This window comes from Coloeus monedula, assembly GCF_965178545.1.
Source record: "Coloeus monedula genome assembly, chromosome: 29".
NCBI lineage: Eukaryota > Metazoa > Chordata > Aves > Passeriformes > Corvidae > Coloeus > Coloeus monedula.
In genome coordinates this window covers 2,549,181-2,564,446 of record NC_138809.1, presented here as the reverse complement: position 1 = coordinate 2,564,446, position 15,266 = coordinate 2,549,181, and the positions used below count along the sequence as shown (strand labels likewise).

The 15,266-nt window shown below is 64.1% G+C and overlaps 1 protein-coding gene across 3 annotated transcripts; it reads right to left on the bottom strand.

Annotated features, from left to right (window-relative positions):
* Nucleotides 1-54: 54 nt before the first annotated feature.
* On the bottom strand, nucleotides 55-14,904 carry TDRKH (tudor and KH domain containing). 3 transcript variants are annotated; one of them, XM_082298650.1, is made up of 13 exons: nucleotides 14,801-14,904; nucleotides 14,418-14,544; nucleotides 11,057-11,163; nucleotides 10,782-10,980; nucleotides 6,851-6,993; nucleotides 6,383-6,773; nucleotides 4,952-5,115; nucleotides 2,992-3,164; nucleotides 2,840-2,904; nucleotides 1,772-1,923; nucleotides 1,279-1,347; nucleotides 712-802; nucleotides 55-522 (listed from the first exon to the last, which is right to left on the bottom strand). In XM_082298650.1, the coding sequence occupies exons 2-13, from the start codon at nucleotides 14,536-14,538 to the stop codon at nucleotides 476-478; spliced, it is 1,722 nt and encodes a 573-aa protein (XP_082154776.1). In that variant the 5' UTR covers nucleotides 14,539-14,544; nucleotides 14,801-14,904; the 3' UTR covers nucleotides 55-475. The 3 variants fall into 3 exon arrangements, with proteins under 3 accessions (XP_082154776.1, XP_082154774.1, XP_082154775.1); XM_082298648.1 differs by having other exon boundaries at nucleotides 2,840-3,164; XM_082298649.1 differs by lacking the exon at nucleotides 1,279-1,347 and having other exon boundaries at nucleotides 2,840-3,164.
* Nucleotides 14,905-15,266: the final 362 nt, after the last annotated feature.

Here is a 15,266-nt window from a genome sequence, read left to right as displayed (position 1 = left end):
CGCGGCGCGCCTGTGCCCGGTTCCCGCCGGGAATCGCCGTAGCGGAGACGGAGCGCTGAGAAACCTTGAACTTTATGAACTGAGAACCACAAATAGTGTAACGGAACGACAAAACAAGGCCAGGGAACCGGGAACTCCCGGTAAACGGAAGGGGCACCGCCGGTTCTCGGGCCCGGCGTGTGGTGTCCCGACAAGAGGCACAAGCGGAGATTTGTCGGTGCGGCCTCCCGGAGGTCTTCGGAGAGGGGGATTGCACGTGGTGGTGGCGGCGGCGGCACCGGGAGCTGCTCCGTGTCACCGGGATCACCGGGAGCGGCTGACACCCGGTTCACCCTCAAGGGTGGCACCGGGAGCAGCTCCCGCTCACCTGCACGGTGTCACCGCGGTCACCGGGAGCTTCTCGAGGTTGCCGCTGACGGTTGGCACCGGGAGCAGCTCCCGGTTACTGTGACGGTGGCACCGGGCACGGGCAGCTTCAGGTGACCGTGAGGGCGGCGTCACCGGGCACCGGAGCGGTGGCATCTGCGGGAGGGAACGGGTCAGGGAACGGTGGCAGCGGCTGTCACCGGGAGCGGTGTCACCGGGAGATCCCGGGCTCATCACCGGGAGCGGTGTCACCGGGAGATCCCGGGCTCATCACCGGGAGCGGCGTCACCGGGAGATCCCGGGCTCATCACCGGGAGCGGTGTCACCGGGAGATCCCGGGCTCACCGGGCAGGCTGAGGCGGGGCGGGGTCCCGGGGGTGTCCCCGGGGCTCTGCGGGGTCCCGGGTTCCTGGATGGAGGCACAGCCGAGGTTCTCCTGACCGGGAAAAACGGGATGAGCCCTCCCGGGGATACCGGGACAGGGCACGGGAGGGTGGCACCGGGACACCCAGGAGGGTGGCACTGGGGATACCGGGACACCGGGATACTGGGGCAGGGCATAGGAGGGTGGCACCGGGACACTGGGACAGGGCACGGGAGGGTGGCACCGGGACTCTGGGGATACCGGGACAGGGCCATGGCACGGGAGGGGGGCACCGGGGCACCGGGGATACCGGGACAGGGCACGGGAGGGTGGTACCGGGGATACCGGGGCACCGGGACACCAGGACAGGGCCCAGGAGGGTGGCACTGGGGATACCGGGGCACTGGGGATACTGGGACAGGGCACGGGAGGGTGGCAGTGGGACACTGGGGATACTGGGACAGGGCACGGGAGGGTGGCAGTGGGACACTGGGGATACTGGGACAGGGCACGGGAGGGTGGCACCGGGGCACCGGGGAGCAGCTCACCGGGGGCTCCTCGGGGGGCCCGGGCACGGCGTAGCCCAAACGCACCAACTCCGTGCCAACGTCCAGGGGCTGCGGGGACACCGGGAATGGGGATACTGGGAATGGGGATACTGGGAATGGGGGATACTGGGAATGGGGGATACTGGGAATGGGGATACTGGGAATGGGGGACACTGGGAATGGGGACACTGGGAATGGGGGTACTGGGAATGGGGATACTGGGAATGGGGATACTGGGAATGGGGGTACTGGGAATGGGGATACTGGGAATGGGGACACTGGGAATGGGGACACTGGGAATGGGGGTACTGGGAATGGGGATACTGGGAATGGGGACACTGGGAATGGGGATACTGGGAATGGGGACACTGGGAATGGGGGACACTGGGAATGGGGACACTGGGAATGGGGATACTGGGAATGGGGGACAGGGGACACCGGGCATGGGGACACCGGGCATGGGGGCACCGGGAACGGGGGCACCGGGACCCACCTGCCCGTGGCGCTCGGTGAAGAGCCGGACACTGGGCCGGGGGCAGAGGCCGGACTGGGAGTAACTGGAGATGCGGGCGAGCAGCGGCGTCCAGCGGGCACAGTGCGTGAGGCGCTCAAACGCCTCCAGAGCCGCCGCGTCCCACGCGCCGCCTGCGGGACCGGGGCACCGGCAGTGGCACCGGGGAATGGGGGCACCGGGGAATGGGGGCACTGGGGACTGGGGGCACTGGGAGGTGGCACCGGGGAATGGGGGCACCGGGGAATGGGGGCACTGGGGACTGGGGGCACCGGGGAATGGGGGCACCGGGGAATGGGGGCACTGAGGGCTGGGGGCACTGGGGGTGGCACCGGGGAATGGGGGCACCGGGGAATGGGGGCACCGGGGGCTGGGGGCACTGGGAGGTGGCACCGGGGACTGGGGGCACCGGGGGCTGGGGGCACCGGGGAATGGGGGCACCAGGGGCCAGTGGGGCCACCGGGGGATGGCACCAGGGGCTGGGGGCACCGGGGGCTGGGGGCACTGGGGGGTGGGGGCACCGGGGACTGGGGGCACCAGGGGCCAGTGGGGCCACCGGGGGATGGCACCAGGGGCTGGGGGCACTGGGGGCTGGGGGCACAGGGGGTGGCACCGGGGACTGGGGGCACTGGGGGTACCAGGGGGTGGTGGCACTGGGAGGCGGTGGCAGCGGGGGACAGTGGCACTGGGGGATGGGGGCACCAGGAGGTGGTGGCACTGGGAGGTGGTGGCACCGGGAGGCACTGGGAGGTGGTGGCACTGGGAGGTGGTGGCACCAGGGGCTGGTGGTGGCACTGGGAGCACTGGGGGCCAGTGGTGGCACTGGGAGGTGATGGCACTGGGGGCACCAGAGGGTGGTGGCACCAGGGGCCAGTGGTGGCACCGGGAGGCGATGGTACTGGGGGCACCAGGGATCGGTGGCACTGGGCCGGTGGCACTGGGTTGGTGGCACTGCGGGTGATGGCACCGGTGGCACCGGGGGTCGGTGGCACCGGGCTGGTGGCACCGGTGGCACCGGGGCCGCATCCCGGCCGTGCCCTCTGCGCTCACCGCTGGGGACGATCCCGGCCAGGCTGCACTCGATGGCCTGGAAGGGCAGGCTCAGGAAGTCGCTCCTGCAAGGACACGCGAGGGGCCGGTGGCCGGTGGCCGGGGCACGGCGGGGGCCGCTGGCCCGGGAGCTCGCCCCGTCCGTGGCCCACCTGAGGGCTCGCAGAGCTTCCGGCGGGGCCTCGCCGTTGTCGCCAAAGTCCACGTAGTAGAGGTCCAGGTGGCCGTTGGCCAGCGGGCCCAGCACGCGCGCCCGGTACCACTCGCCATCGTCCAGGTACGGAGCGGCCACGATGTCACCGGGATGGACGGACGGCGGAGGGAGCTGGGGACAGAGGGACACTCAGGGGGATGGGGGGACAGAGGAGACATGGGGACACTCAGGGGGGACACAGAGGGGACAAAAGGGACACGGGATGGGGACAGAGATGGGGACAAGGGGACAGTCAGGGGGGACACGGGACACAGGGGACAGTGCTGGGACAGAGGGGGGACACGGGATGGGGATATGGGGACACTGAGGGGACTGAGGGGACACTGAGGGGACACTGAGGGGACACTGAGGTGACACTGAGGGAATGCAGAAGACACGGGGACAGTCAAGGGGGATGGGGGGACACGGGGACAGAGGGGACACGGGATGGGGACACAGTGAGGGGACAGAGGGGACACAGAGGGGACACTGAGGCGACACTGAGGGGACACTGAGGGGACGCTGAGGGGACAGAGGGGACACTGAGGGGACGCTGAGGGGACACTGAGGGGACGCTGAGGGGACAGAGGGGACACTGAGGGGACACTGAGGGGACGCTGAGGGGACAGAGGGGACACTGAGGGGACACTGAGGGGACTGAGGGGACACTGAGGGGATGGAGGTGACCCAGAGGGGACAGAGGGGACACAGAGAGGACACTGAGGGGACACTGAGGGGACACTGAGGGAACGCAGAGGACACGGGGACAGAGGGGACACGGGATGGGGACACAGTGAGGGACATGGGGGGGGGACACAGATGACAGTGAGGTGACCCAGAGGGGACAGAGAGGACACAGAGGTGACACTGAGGGGACAGAGAGGACACAGAGGTGACACTGAGGGGACTGAGGGGACACTGAGGGGACAAAGGGAACACAGAGGTGACACTGAGGGGACTGAGGGGACACTGAGGGGATGGAGGTGACCCAGAGGGGACAGAGGGGACACTGAGGGGACACTGAGGACAAGGGGACAGTCAGGGGGGATGGGGGAACACGGGGACAGAGGGGACACGGGATGGGGACACAGTGAGGGGACAGAGGGGACACAGAGGGGACAGAGGGGACACAGAGAGGACACTGAGGGGACACTGAGGTGACACTGAGGGGACACTGAGGGGACACTGAGGGGACGCTGAGGGGACGCTGAGGGGACACTGAGGGGACACTGAGGGGACACTGAGGGGACGCTGAGGGGACAGAGGGGACACAGAGGTGACACTGAGGGGACTGAGGGGACACTGAGGGGACCCAGAGGTGACCCAGAGGGGACAGAGAGAACACAGAGGTGACACTGAGGGGACTGAGGGGACACTGAGGGGACGGAGGTGACCCAGAGGGGACAGAGGGGACACAGAGGGGACACTGAGGTGACACTGAGGGGACACTGAGGGAACGCAGAGGACACGGGGACAGAGGGGACACGGGATGGGGACACAGTGAGGGACATGGGGGGGGGACACAGATGACAGTGAGGTGACCCAGAGGTGACACTGAGGGGACTGAGGTGACACTGAGGGGACACAGAGGTGACACTGAGGGGACACTGAGGGGACACTGAGGGGACAGAGGTGACACTGAGGGGACACTGAGGGGACCCAGAGGTGACCCAGAGGTGACAGGGGAGACACTGAGAGGACACTGAGGGGACTGAAGAAACACAGAGGGGACACAGAGGTGACACTGAGGGGACCCAGAGGGGACTGAAGGAACACAGAGGGGACACTGAGAGGACACTGAGGGGACACTGAGGGGACGCTGAGGGGACACTGAGGGGACTGAAGGAACACAGAGGGGACACTGAGAGGACACTGAGGGGACACTGAGGGGACACTGAGGGGACACTGAGGGGACTCACGGCGGGGCTGCTCTGGTAGAAGTGGCCCATCTCGGCCGTGAGCTTGTCCAGCTGCAGGCTGCGGCTGCCCAGGATCTGGATCCAGAAGTGCCCGGGGCTCTCGGCGGCCGACACGTAAACGTCCAGGTGCTCGTCCGCAGAGAAGCTGAAATCCGGGCTGGGCACTGCGGGAATGCCGTCAAATCCCCCCAAAATGTGGCTGGGAGAGGCATGGGATGGAGGGAAACCCCAAAATCCTTCCGGGAGAGGCACGGGATGGAGGGAATCCCACAAAAACCCTGCAAAATCTCATTAAAATCTTGCTGGAGAGGCATGGGATGGAGGGAAACCCCAAAATCCTCCCCAAAATCCTGCTGGGACAGGCATGGGATGGAGGGAAACCCCCAAATCCTCCCCAAAATCCTGCTGGGAGAGGCATGGGATGGAGGGAAAACCTCAAATCCTCCCCAAAATCCTGCTGGGACAGGCATGGGATGGAGGGAAAACCTCAAATCCTCCCCAAAATCCTGCTGGGACAGGCATGGGATGGAGGGAAAACCTCAAATCCTCCCCAAAATCCTGCTGGGACAGGCATGGGATGGAGGGAATCCCACAAAAACACCACAAAATCCCATTAAAATCTTGCTGGAGAGGCATGGGATGGAGGGAAACCCCAAAATCCTCCCCAAAATCCTGCTGGGAGAGGCATGGGACGAAGGGAATCCCACAAAAACGCTGCAAAATCTCATTAAAATCTTGCTGGAGACGCATGGGATGGGGAGAAACCCCAAAATCCTTCTGGGAGAGGCATGGGATGGAGGGAAACCCCCAAATCCACCCCAAAATCCTGCTGGGACAGGCATGGGATGGAGGGAATCCCACAAAAACGCTGCAAAGTCCCATTAAAATCTTGCTGGAGAGGCATGGGATGGGGAGAACCCCCAAATCCTCCCAAAATCCTGCTGAGAGAGGCATGGGATGGAGGGAACCCCACAAAATCCTCCCAAAATCCCGCTGGGAGAGGCACGGGATGGGGGAAACCCCAAAATCCCACTGGGAAAGGCATGGGATAGAAAGAACCCCCCAAAATCCCTCCAGGAGAGGCACAGGATGGAGAGAAACCCCAAAATCCCCCCAAAATCCCTCCGGGAAAGGCACAGGATGGAGGGAAACCCCAAAATCCTCCCCAAAATCCTCCCCAAAAATCCCTCTGGGAAAGGCACAGGATGGAAAGAACCCCCCAAAATCCCACTGGGAAAGGCACAGGATGGAAAGAACCCCCCAAAATCCCACTGGGAAAGGCACAGGATAGAAAGAACCCCCCAAAATCCCACCGGGAAAGGCACGGGAAGCAGCGTGCGATGCAAAGCACCCCTCCCCACCTCCCGCAGATCCCGGGAAACCCATCCCGCCCTCAATTCCCACCGGGAACGCCACCAACGCCGCCCTCACCCTCAAACTTAGGCACGGGCGGCTCCCGGGACTCTTCATTCCCGGTGTCCAGCTCTTCATTCCCGGTGCTCAGCTCATTCCCGGTGTCCAGCTCCTCATTGCCGGTGTCCACCTCCTCATTCCCGGTCTCCACCTCCTCATTCCCGGTCTCCTCCCTCCCCAGCGGTGCTGCCAAGCCGGCCTCACTCCCCGGCCTCACCTCCGGTGCCCACTCCACATCCCAGAGCTCCTCCCACCCCTCGGCACTGCCGTGACCGGGAAGGGGCAGCGGCGGCTCCGGAGGTTCCCGGCGGCTGCCCAGGGGTTGTTTCCGTGGGCACCGAGCGGCCGCCGCCCGGGCCAGCTCCCGGCGGAACGCTTTGTCCTCCGACAGCTTCTCCAGGATCAGCTTCTGGGAACCACGAGGAGGAGGAGGAGGATGAGGGTGCGAAGCATCCCTGGGGAAGCCGCGCTCCTCCTCCCTCTCACCTTGGCCGTGTCCACCTCTTTGCGCGTCCCCAGCAGGCGGATGACGCGCAGCGGGGCCAGCCCGGCCTCGGGTTCGTGGCCACCACACTCCACGCGTGCCCCCGAGCTCCGGCAGATGGCCCGCACCGTCTCGCCGCCGCGGCCTGCCGGGGATATCGGGGAGAGTTGGGAAGAGTTGGGAATAGTCGGGAATAGTCGCGGGGGTTTGGGGGTGGTGGTGTGCGCGTTAAGGGTTGGGGGAAGGTGGGGTGGGATTTGGGGGAGGAAAAGCCCCCCTGGGATTTGGGGGGGGAAAGGGGTGGGAAAACCCCCAGAATTTGGGGGGAAAAGGGGTGGGAAAAGCTCTGGGATTTGCGGGAAAGGGGTGGAAGGGCCCCCGAGAATTTGGGGGAAGGGGTGGGAAAAGCGCTGGGATTTGGGGGAAAAGGGGTGGGGAAAACGCTGGGATTTGGGGGGGAAAGGGGTGGAAAAAAAACCCCAGAATTTGGGAGAAAAGGGGTGGAAAAAGCCCTGAGATTTGCGGGAAAGGGGTGGAAGGGCCCCCCAGAATTTGGGGGAAAGGGGTGGGAAAGGCTCTGGAATTTGGGGGGAAAAGGGTGGAAGGGCCCCCCAGAATTTGGGGGAAAAGGGGTGGGAAAAGCGCTGGGAGTTGGGGGAAAGGGGTGGGAAAGGCTCTGGGATTTGGGGGGAAAGGGGTGGGAAAAACCCTCAGAATTTGGGGGAAAAGGGGTAGGAAAAGCTCTGGAATTTGGGGGGAAAGGGGTGGGAAAAGCGCTGGGATTTGGGGGGGGAAAGGGGTGGGAAAAACCTCTGGGATTTAGGGGGGAAAAGGGTGGAAGGGCCCCCCAGAATTTGGGGGAAAAGGGGTGGGAAAAGCCCTGGGATTTGGGGGGGAAAGGGGTGGGGAAAACCTCTGGGATTTGGGGGGGAAAGGGGTGGGAAAACCCCCCAGAATTTGGGGGGAAAAGGGGTGGGAAAAGCTCTGGGATTTGCGGGAAAGGGGTGGAAGGGCCCCCGAGAATTTGGGGGAAGAGGGGTGGGAAAAGCGCTGGGATTTGGGGGGAAAGGGGTGGGAAAACCGCTGGGATTTGGGGGAAAGGGGTGGGAAAAGCTCTGGGATTTGCGGGAAAGGGGTGGAAGGGCCCCCCAGAATTTGGGGGAAAGGGGTGGGAAAGGCTCTGGAATTTGGGGGGGAAAGGCTCTGGAATTTGGGGGGGAAAAGGGTGGAAGGGCCCCCCAGAATTTGGGGGAAAGGGGTGGGAAAAGCCCTGGGATTTGGGGGAAAAGGGGTGGGAAAAGCGCTGGGATTTGGGGGGGAAAGGCTCTGGAATTTGGGGGAAAAGGGGATGGAAGGGGCCCCCAAAATTTGGGGGAAAAGGGGTGGGAAAAGCCCTGGGATTTGGGGGGGAAAGGGGTGGGAAAAACCCCCAGAATTTGGGGGAAAAGGGGTGGGAAAAGCTCTGGGATTTGGGGGGAAAGGGGTGGGAAAAACCCCCAGAATTTGGGGGAAAAGGGGTGGGAAAAGCTCTGGGATTTGGGGGGAAAGGGGTGGGAAAAGCGCTGGAATTTGGGGGGAAAGGGGTGGGAAAAGCTCTGGAATTTAGGGGGGAAAAGGGTGGAAGGGCCCCCCAGAATTTGGGGGAAAAGGGGTGGGAAAAGCGCTGGGATATGGGGGAAAAGGGGTGGGGAAAACCTCTGGGATTTGGGGGGGAAAGGGGTGGGAAAAACCCCCAGAATTTGGGGGAAAAGCTCTGGAATTTGGGGGGGAAAAAGGGTGGAAGGGCCCCCCAGAATTTGGGGGAAAGGGGTGGGAAAAGCGCTGGGATTTGGGGGGAAAGGGGTGGGAAAAGCCCTGGGATTTGGGGGGAAAGGGGTGGGAAAAGCCCTGGGATTTGGGGGGGAAAGGCTCTGGAATTTGGGGGAAAAGGGGATGGAAGGGGCCCCCAAAATTTGGGGGAAAAGGGGTGGGAAAAGCCCTGGGATTTGGGGGGGAAAGGGGTGGGAAAAACCCCCAGAATTTGGGGGAAAAGGGGTGGGAAAAGCTCTGGGATTTGGGGGGAAAGGGGTGGGAAAAGCGCTGGAATTTGGGGGGAAAGGGGTGGGAAAAGCTCTGGAATTTAGGGGGGAAAAGGGTGGAAGGGCCCCCCAGAATTTGGGGGAAAAGGGGTGGGAAAAGCGCTGGGATATGGGGGAAAAGGGGTGGGGAAAACCTCTGGGATTTGGGGGGGAAAGGGGTGGGAAAAACCCCCAGAATTTGGGGGAAAAGCTCTGGAATTTGGGGGGGAAAAAGGGTGGAAGGGCCCCCCAGAATTTGGGGGAAAGGGGTGGGAAAAGCGCTGGGATTTGGGGGGAAAGGGGTGGGAAAAGCCCTGGGATTTGGGGGGGAAAGGCTCTGGAATTTGGGGGAAAAGGGGATGGAAGGGGCCCCCAAAATTTGGGGGAAAAGGGGTGGGAAAAGCCCTGGGATTTGGGGGGGAAAGGGGTGGGAAAAGCGCTGGGATTTGGGGGGAAAGGGGTGGGAAAAACCCCCAGAATTTGGGGGAAAAGGGGTGGGAAAAGCTCTGGGATTTGGGGGGAAAGGGGTGGGAAAAGCGCTGGAATTTGGGGGGAAAGGGGTGGGAAAAGCTCTGGAATTTAGGGGGGAAAAGGGTGGAAGGGCCCCCCAGAATTTGGGGGAAAAGGGGTGGGAAAAGCGCTGGGATTTGGGGGAAAAGGGGTGGGGAAAACGCTGGGATTTGGGGGGGAAAGGGCTGGAAGGGCCCCCCAGAATTTGGGAGAAAAGGGGTGGAAAAACCCCTGGGATTTGGGGGAAAAAGGGTGGAAGGGCCCCCCAGAATTTGGGGAAAAGGGGTGGGAAAAGCCCTGGGATTTGGGGGGGAAAGGGGTGGGAAAGGCTCTGGAATTTGGGGGTAAAGGGGATGGAAGGGGCCCCCAAAATTTGGGGGAAAAGGGTGGGAAAAGCGCTGGGATTTGTGGGAAAAGGGTGGGAAAAGCGCTGGGATTTGGGGGGGAAAAGGGTGGAAGGGCCCCCCAGAATTTGGGGGAAAGGGGTGGGAAAAGCCCTGGGATTTGGGGGGGAAAGGGGTGGGAAAGGCTCTGGAATTTGGGGGTAAAGGGGATGGAAGGGGTCCCCAAAATTTGGGGGAAAAGGGTGGGAAAAGCCCTGGGATTTGGGGGGAAAGGGGTGGGAAAGGCTCTGGAATTTGGGGGAAAAGGGGATGGAAGGGGCCCCCAAAATTTGGGGGAAAGGGGTGGGAAAAGCTCTGGGATTTGGGGGAAAAGAGGTGGGAAAAACCCCCAGAATTTGGGGGAAAAGGGGTGGGAAAAGCCCTCGGATTTGGGGTTCCCCTCAGGATTTGGTGCTCCCCCCATTTTTTGGGGTGCCCCCCGTTTTTTGGGGTGCCCGTACCGACGATCCTGCCCACGGCAGGGTTGGGCACGCGCAGCTGCTCCGCACCCTGGGATTTGGGATTCCCTCCAGTTTTTGGGGTTCCCTTTGGGATTTGGGGTTCCCCTTGGGATTTAGGGTTTCCTAAAGGGTACACGGGCTCTCCCCGGTTCTTTAGGGTCCCCCCCATTTTTTGGGGTGCCCCCCGTTTTTTGGGGTGCCCGTACCGACGATCCTACCCACGGCACGCTGGGGCACGCGCAGCTGCTCCGCACCCTGGGATTTGGGATTCCCTCCAGTTTTTGGGGTTCCCCTTGGGATTTAGGGTTTCCTAAAGGGTACACGGGCTCTCCCCGGTTTTTGGGGTTCCCCCCCGTTTTTTGGGGTGCCCGTACCGATGATCCTGCCCACGGCACGCTGGGGCACGCGCAGCTGCTCCGCACCCTGGGATTTGGGATTCCCCGCGGTTTTTGGGGCTCCCCCCATTTTTTGGTGCTCCCCCCATTTTTTGGGGTTCCCCCCCGTTTTTTGGGGTGCCCGTACCGATGATCCTGCCCACGGCACGCTGGGGCACGCGCAGCTGCTCGGCCACGGGCGCGCTGTCGGCCACGATGCGCAGCACGGCCGCCTTGGCCCGGCACACCTGGCCCGGCGAGCCCGAGATCTGCACCAGCGACTGCCCCCCTTCCTCCTCCTCCTCCTCTTCCTCCACGTCGATCTGAGCGCCCGTCTCCTGCCTCAGCTAAGGGGGGAAAAGGTGATTCCAGCATTCCCAGTGCTCCCAGTGCTCCCAGTTCCCGGTGTCGGGCTGTGCCCACCTGGTTGATGGTGGCTCCTCGGCGGCCGATCAGGGATTTCAGCGCCGTGCGGGGCACCCTCACCCCGATTTCCAGCCCCTCGTCGGCCACGAAGGTCACCTGAGCTTCTGAGGGGAGCAAGGGGACGGGGATGGGTCCCCAAAAGCTCCCCCAGGGGTCACGGAGGGCTTGGGACCTTGCCCAGCCCCCTCCTCAAAGCAGGGTTACAAACAGGACACGGGGAATTCCCGGGGGGAAAATGAGCCCCAGAGCACCCCCAAATTCTCAAAGGGTCCCCAAAGGGTCCCCAAAGGGACAGGGAGCTCCCTGAGGAGGTCACAAGGGGGAAAAATGAACCCCACAACCCCCCCAAATTCTCTGGGTGCCCCCAAAGGGTCCCCAAAGGGTCACAGAGGGACAGGGAGCTCCCTGAGGGGGTCACAAGGAGGAAAGGTGAACCCCACAACCCCCCCAAATTCTCAAAGGGTCCTCAAAGGGTCCCCAGGGTGTCCCCAAAGGGTCACAGAGGGACAAGGAGCTCCCTGAGGGGGTCACAAGGGGGAAAAGTGAACCCCACAACCCCCCCAAATTCTCTGGGTGCCCCCAAAGGGTCCCCAAAGGGTCACAGAGGGACAGGGAGCTCCCTGAGGAGGTCACAAGGGGGAAAAATGAACCCCACAACCCCCCCAAATTCTCTGGGTGCCCCCAAAGGGTCCCCAAAGGGTCACAGAGGGACAGGGAGCTCCCTGAGGAGGTCACAAGGGGGAAAAGTGACCCCCACAACCCCCCCAAATTCTCAAAGGGTCCTCAAAGGGTCCCCAAAGGGTCACAGAGGGACAGGGAGATCCCTGAGGAGGTCACAAGGGAATTCCCGGGGGGGAAAATGAGCCCCAGAGCACCCCCAAATTCTCAAAGGGTCCCCAAAGGGTCCCCAAAGGGTCACAGAGGGACAGGGAGCTCCCTGAGGAGGTCACAAGGGGGAAAAGTGACCCCCACAACCCCCCCAAATTCTTTGGGTGCCCCCAAAGGGTCCCCAAAGGGTCACAGAGGGACAGGGAGCTCCCTGAGGAGGTCACAGGGGAATTCCCGGGGGGAAAATGAGCCCCAGAGCACCCCCAAATTCTCAAAGGGTCCCCAAAGGGTCCCCAAAGGGTCACAGAGGGACAGGGAGCTCCCTGAGGGGGTCACAAGGAGGAAAGGTGAACCCCACAACCCCCCCAAATTCTCAAAGGGTCCTCAAAGGGTCCCCAGGGTGTCCCCAAAGGGTCACAGAGGGACAGGGAGCTCCCTGAGGAGGTCACAAGGGGGAAAAGTGACCCCCACAACCCCCCCAAATTCTTTGGGTGCCCCCAAAGGGTCCCCAAAGGGTCCCCAAAGGGACAGGGAGCTCCCTGAGGAGGTCACAGGGGAATTCCCGGGGGGAAAATGAGCCCCAGAGCACCCCCAAATTCTCAAAGGGTCCCCAAAGGGTCCCCAAAGGGTCCCCAAAGGGACAGGGAGCTCCCTGAGGAGGTCACAAGGGGGAAAAGTGACCCCCACAATCCCCCCAAATTCTTTGGGTGCCCCCAAAGGGTCCCCAAAGGGTCCCCAAAAGGACAGGGAGCTCCCTGAGGAGGTCACAAGGGAATTCCCGGGGGGGAAAATGAGCCCCAGAGCACCCCCAAATTCTCAAAGGATCCCCAAAGGGTCCCCAAAGGGTCACAGAGGGACAGGGAGATCCCTGAGGGGGTCACAAGGGGGAAAAGTGACCCCCACAACCCCCCCAAATTCTTTGGGGGTCCCCAAAGGGTCCCCAGGGTGTCCCCAAAGGGTCACAGAGGGACAGGGAGCTCCCTGAGGGGGTCACAAGGGAATTCCCTGGGGGAAAAGTGACTCCAACAGCTTCCCCCTCCTCATGGATGGTCCCCAAAGGGTCCCCAAAGGGTCCCCAAGGTGTCCCCAGGGGTCCCCAGGGTGTCCCCAAAGGGCGTCCCCAGAGGGTCCCCAAAGGTGTCCCAAGAGTGACCCAAGGGTGTCCCCAAAGGGTGTCCCCAAGGGGTCCCCAGGGTGTCCCCAGAGTGACCCAAGGGTGTCCCAAAGTTGTCCCCAGGGTGTCCCCAAAGGGTCCCCAGGGCATCCCCAAAGGTCCCCAGAGTGTCCCCGGGGTGTCCCCAAAGGGTGTCTCCAGGGTGTCCCCAAAGGTGTCCCTGGAGTGTCCCCAGGGTGACCCCAAAGGGTGTCCCCAAGGTGTCCCCAAAGCTGTCCCCAAAGAGTGTCCCCAGAGGGTCCCCAAGTTGTTGCCAGGGTGTCCCCAGGGTGTCCCCAGGGTGTCCCCAAAGGTGTCCCCAAGGGGTCCCCAGTGTGTCCCCAAAGCTGTCCCCAAAGGGTGTCCCCAGGGCATCCCCAAGGTGCCCCCAGGGTGTCCCCAAAGGTCCCCAGGGTGTCCCCAGGGTGTCCCCAAAGGGTGTCCCCAGGGTGTCCCCAAAGGGGTCCCCAAAGGTCCCCAGAGTGTCCCCAAGTTGTCCCCAGGGTGTCCCCAGAGTGTCCCCAAGTTGTCCCCAGGGTGTCCCCAGGGTGTCCCCAAAGCTGCCCCCAAAGGTCCCCAGGGCATCCCCAAAGGTCCCCAGGGTGTCCCCGGGGTGTCCCCGGGGTGTCCCCAAAGGTCCCCAGGGTGTCCCCGGGGTGTCCCCAAAGGTCCCCAGGGTGTCCCCAGGGTGTCCCCAAAGCTGCCCCCAAAGGTCCCCAGGGCGTCCCCAAAGATCTCCAGGGTGTCCCCAGAGTGTCCCCGGGGTGTCCCCAGGGTGTCCCCAAAGGTCCCCAGGGTGTCCCCAGGGTGTCCCCGGGGTGTCCCCAAAGGTCCCCAAAGGTCCCCAGGGTGTCCCCAAAGGTCCCCGGGGTGTCCCCGGGGTGTCCCCAAAGGTCCCCAGGGCATCCCCAAAGATCTCCAGGGTGTCCCCAGGGTGTCCCCGGGGTGTCCCCAAGGGGTCCCCAAAGGTCCCCAGAGTGTCCCCAAAGGTCCCCAGGGCATCCCCAAAGGTCCCCAAAGGTCCCCAGGGTGTCCCCAAAGGTCCCCAGGGTGTCCCCAAAGGTCCCCAGGGTGTCCCCAGGGTGTCCCCGGGGTGTCCCCAAAGGTCCCCAGGGTGTCCCCAGGGTGTCCCCAGGGTGTCCCCAAAGGTCCCCAGGGTGTCCCCGGGGTGTCCCCAGGGTGTCCCCAAAGGTCCCCAGGGTGTCCCCGGGGTGCCCCAGCGGGACCCTCCCCACGGCGGGGGGGGTGGGGGGGGATACGAACCCCCCACCGGGAATTCCCACCGGGAAAAGCGACTCCCACAGCCCCTCCCTCCTCACGGAGGGGTCTCCCGGGGGTCTCCCGGGGGTCTGGCCCCGGTGCGGGCCCCGCACCCACCTCTGCTCTCCCGGTAGCGCCGGTACAGGATGTACAGCACGGTGGCCGCGGCCGGGACGCCCAGGAGCAAGGCGGTTTTCTGCAGGCTGCTCAGGCTGTGCACAGAGCCGCGTCCCGCCATGGCCGGCTGCGGGTTACCGGCGGAGATTACCGGCGGCTTACCGGGGCCACACCGGACGGTCACCGGCACCTCCCGGAGCGGCCCGGCCGCTCTGCGATCTCCAGCCCGGGGCACTCCCCGCCGCTCCCGCTCGGCTCCCCCCGCCCGTACCCTCACGGAGGGCTCGGCTCCGCGCCCGCCGGTGCAGGCCCCGGGCCCGGTGCAGCGGCAGCTGAGCATCCGCAGCCACCCCCGCCGCGCCCCTCGGGTGATTTCGCTGTACCTGCAGGTACCGGGGCTGCCCCCCCGGCCACGGAACCGGCCTGGGTTCGGTTCGGTTCGGTCCCGGTTCGGGCCCGGCGCGGCCCCGGTGCCGCCACCGCCTCCCGCGCGCCGCCGCTGGCCACGCCCCCTCCCGGTCTTCACCAATCACAGCGCGGCTCCTCCCCTCCCAACCAATCAAAGCGCAGCCCCGCGCCGGTTCTGTCCAATCACCGCCCGCGAAGCAGCGGCCAATCCCAGCCGGGCCTCCCACAGGAGGGGGCGGGAAATAACGGGAATAAAGTAGCCAATCAGCGCCGAGCAGCGGAGGAGCGAACCAATCAGAGAGCGGAAAGCCGGTTTGGGCCCGCCTCCAAGTTTGAGTGACAGGCATGAGAACCTATAGCTGCTCGGAGCGCTGCGCGGGGCGGGGCTTTAGCGTCGCTCCCCGTGTCCCCGCGTGTCCCCCGTGACGCAGCCCACGGACA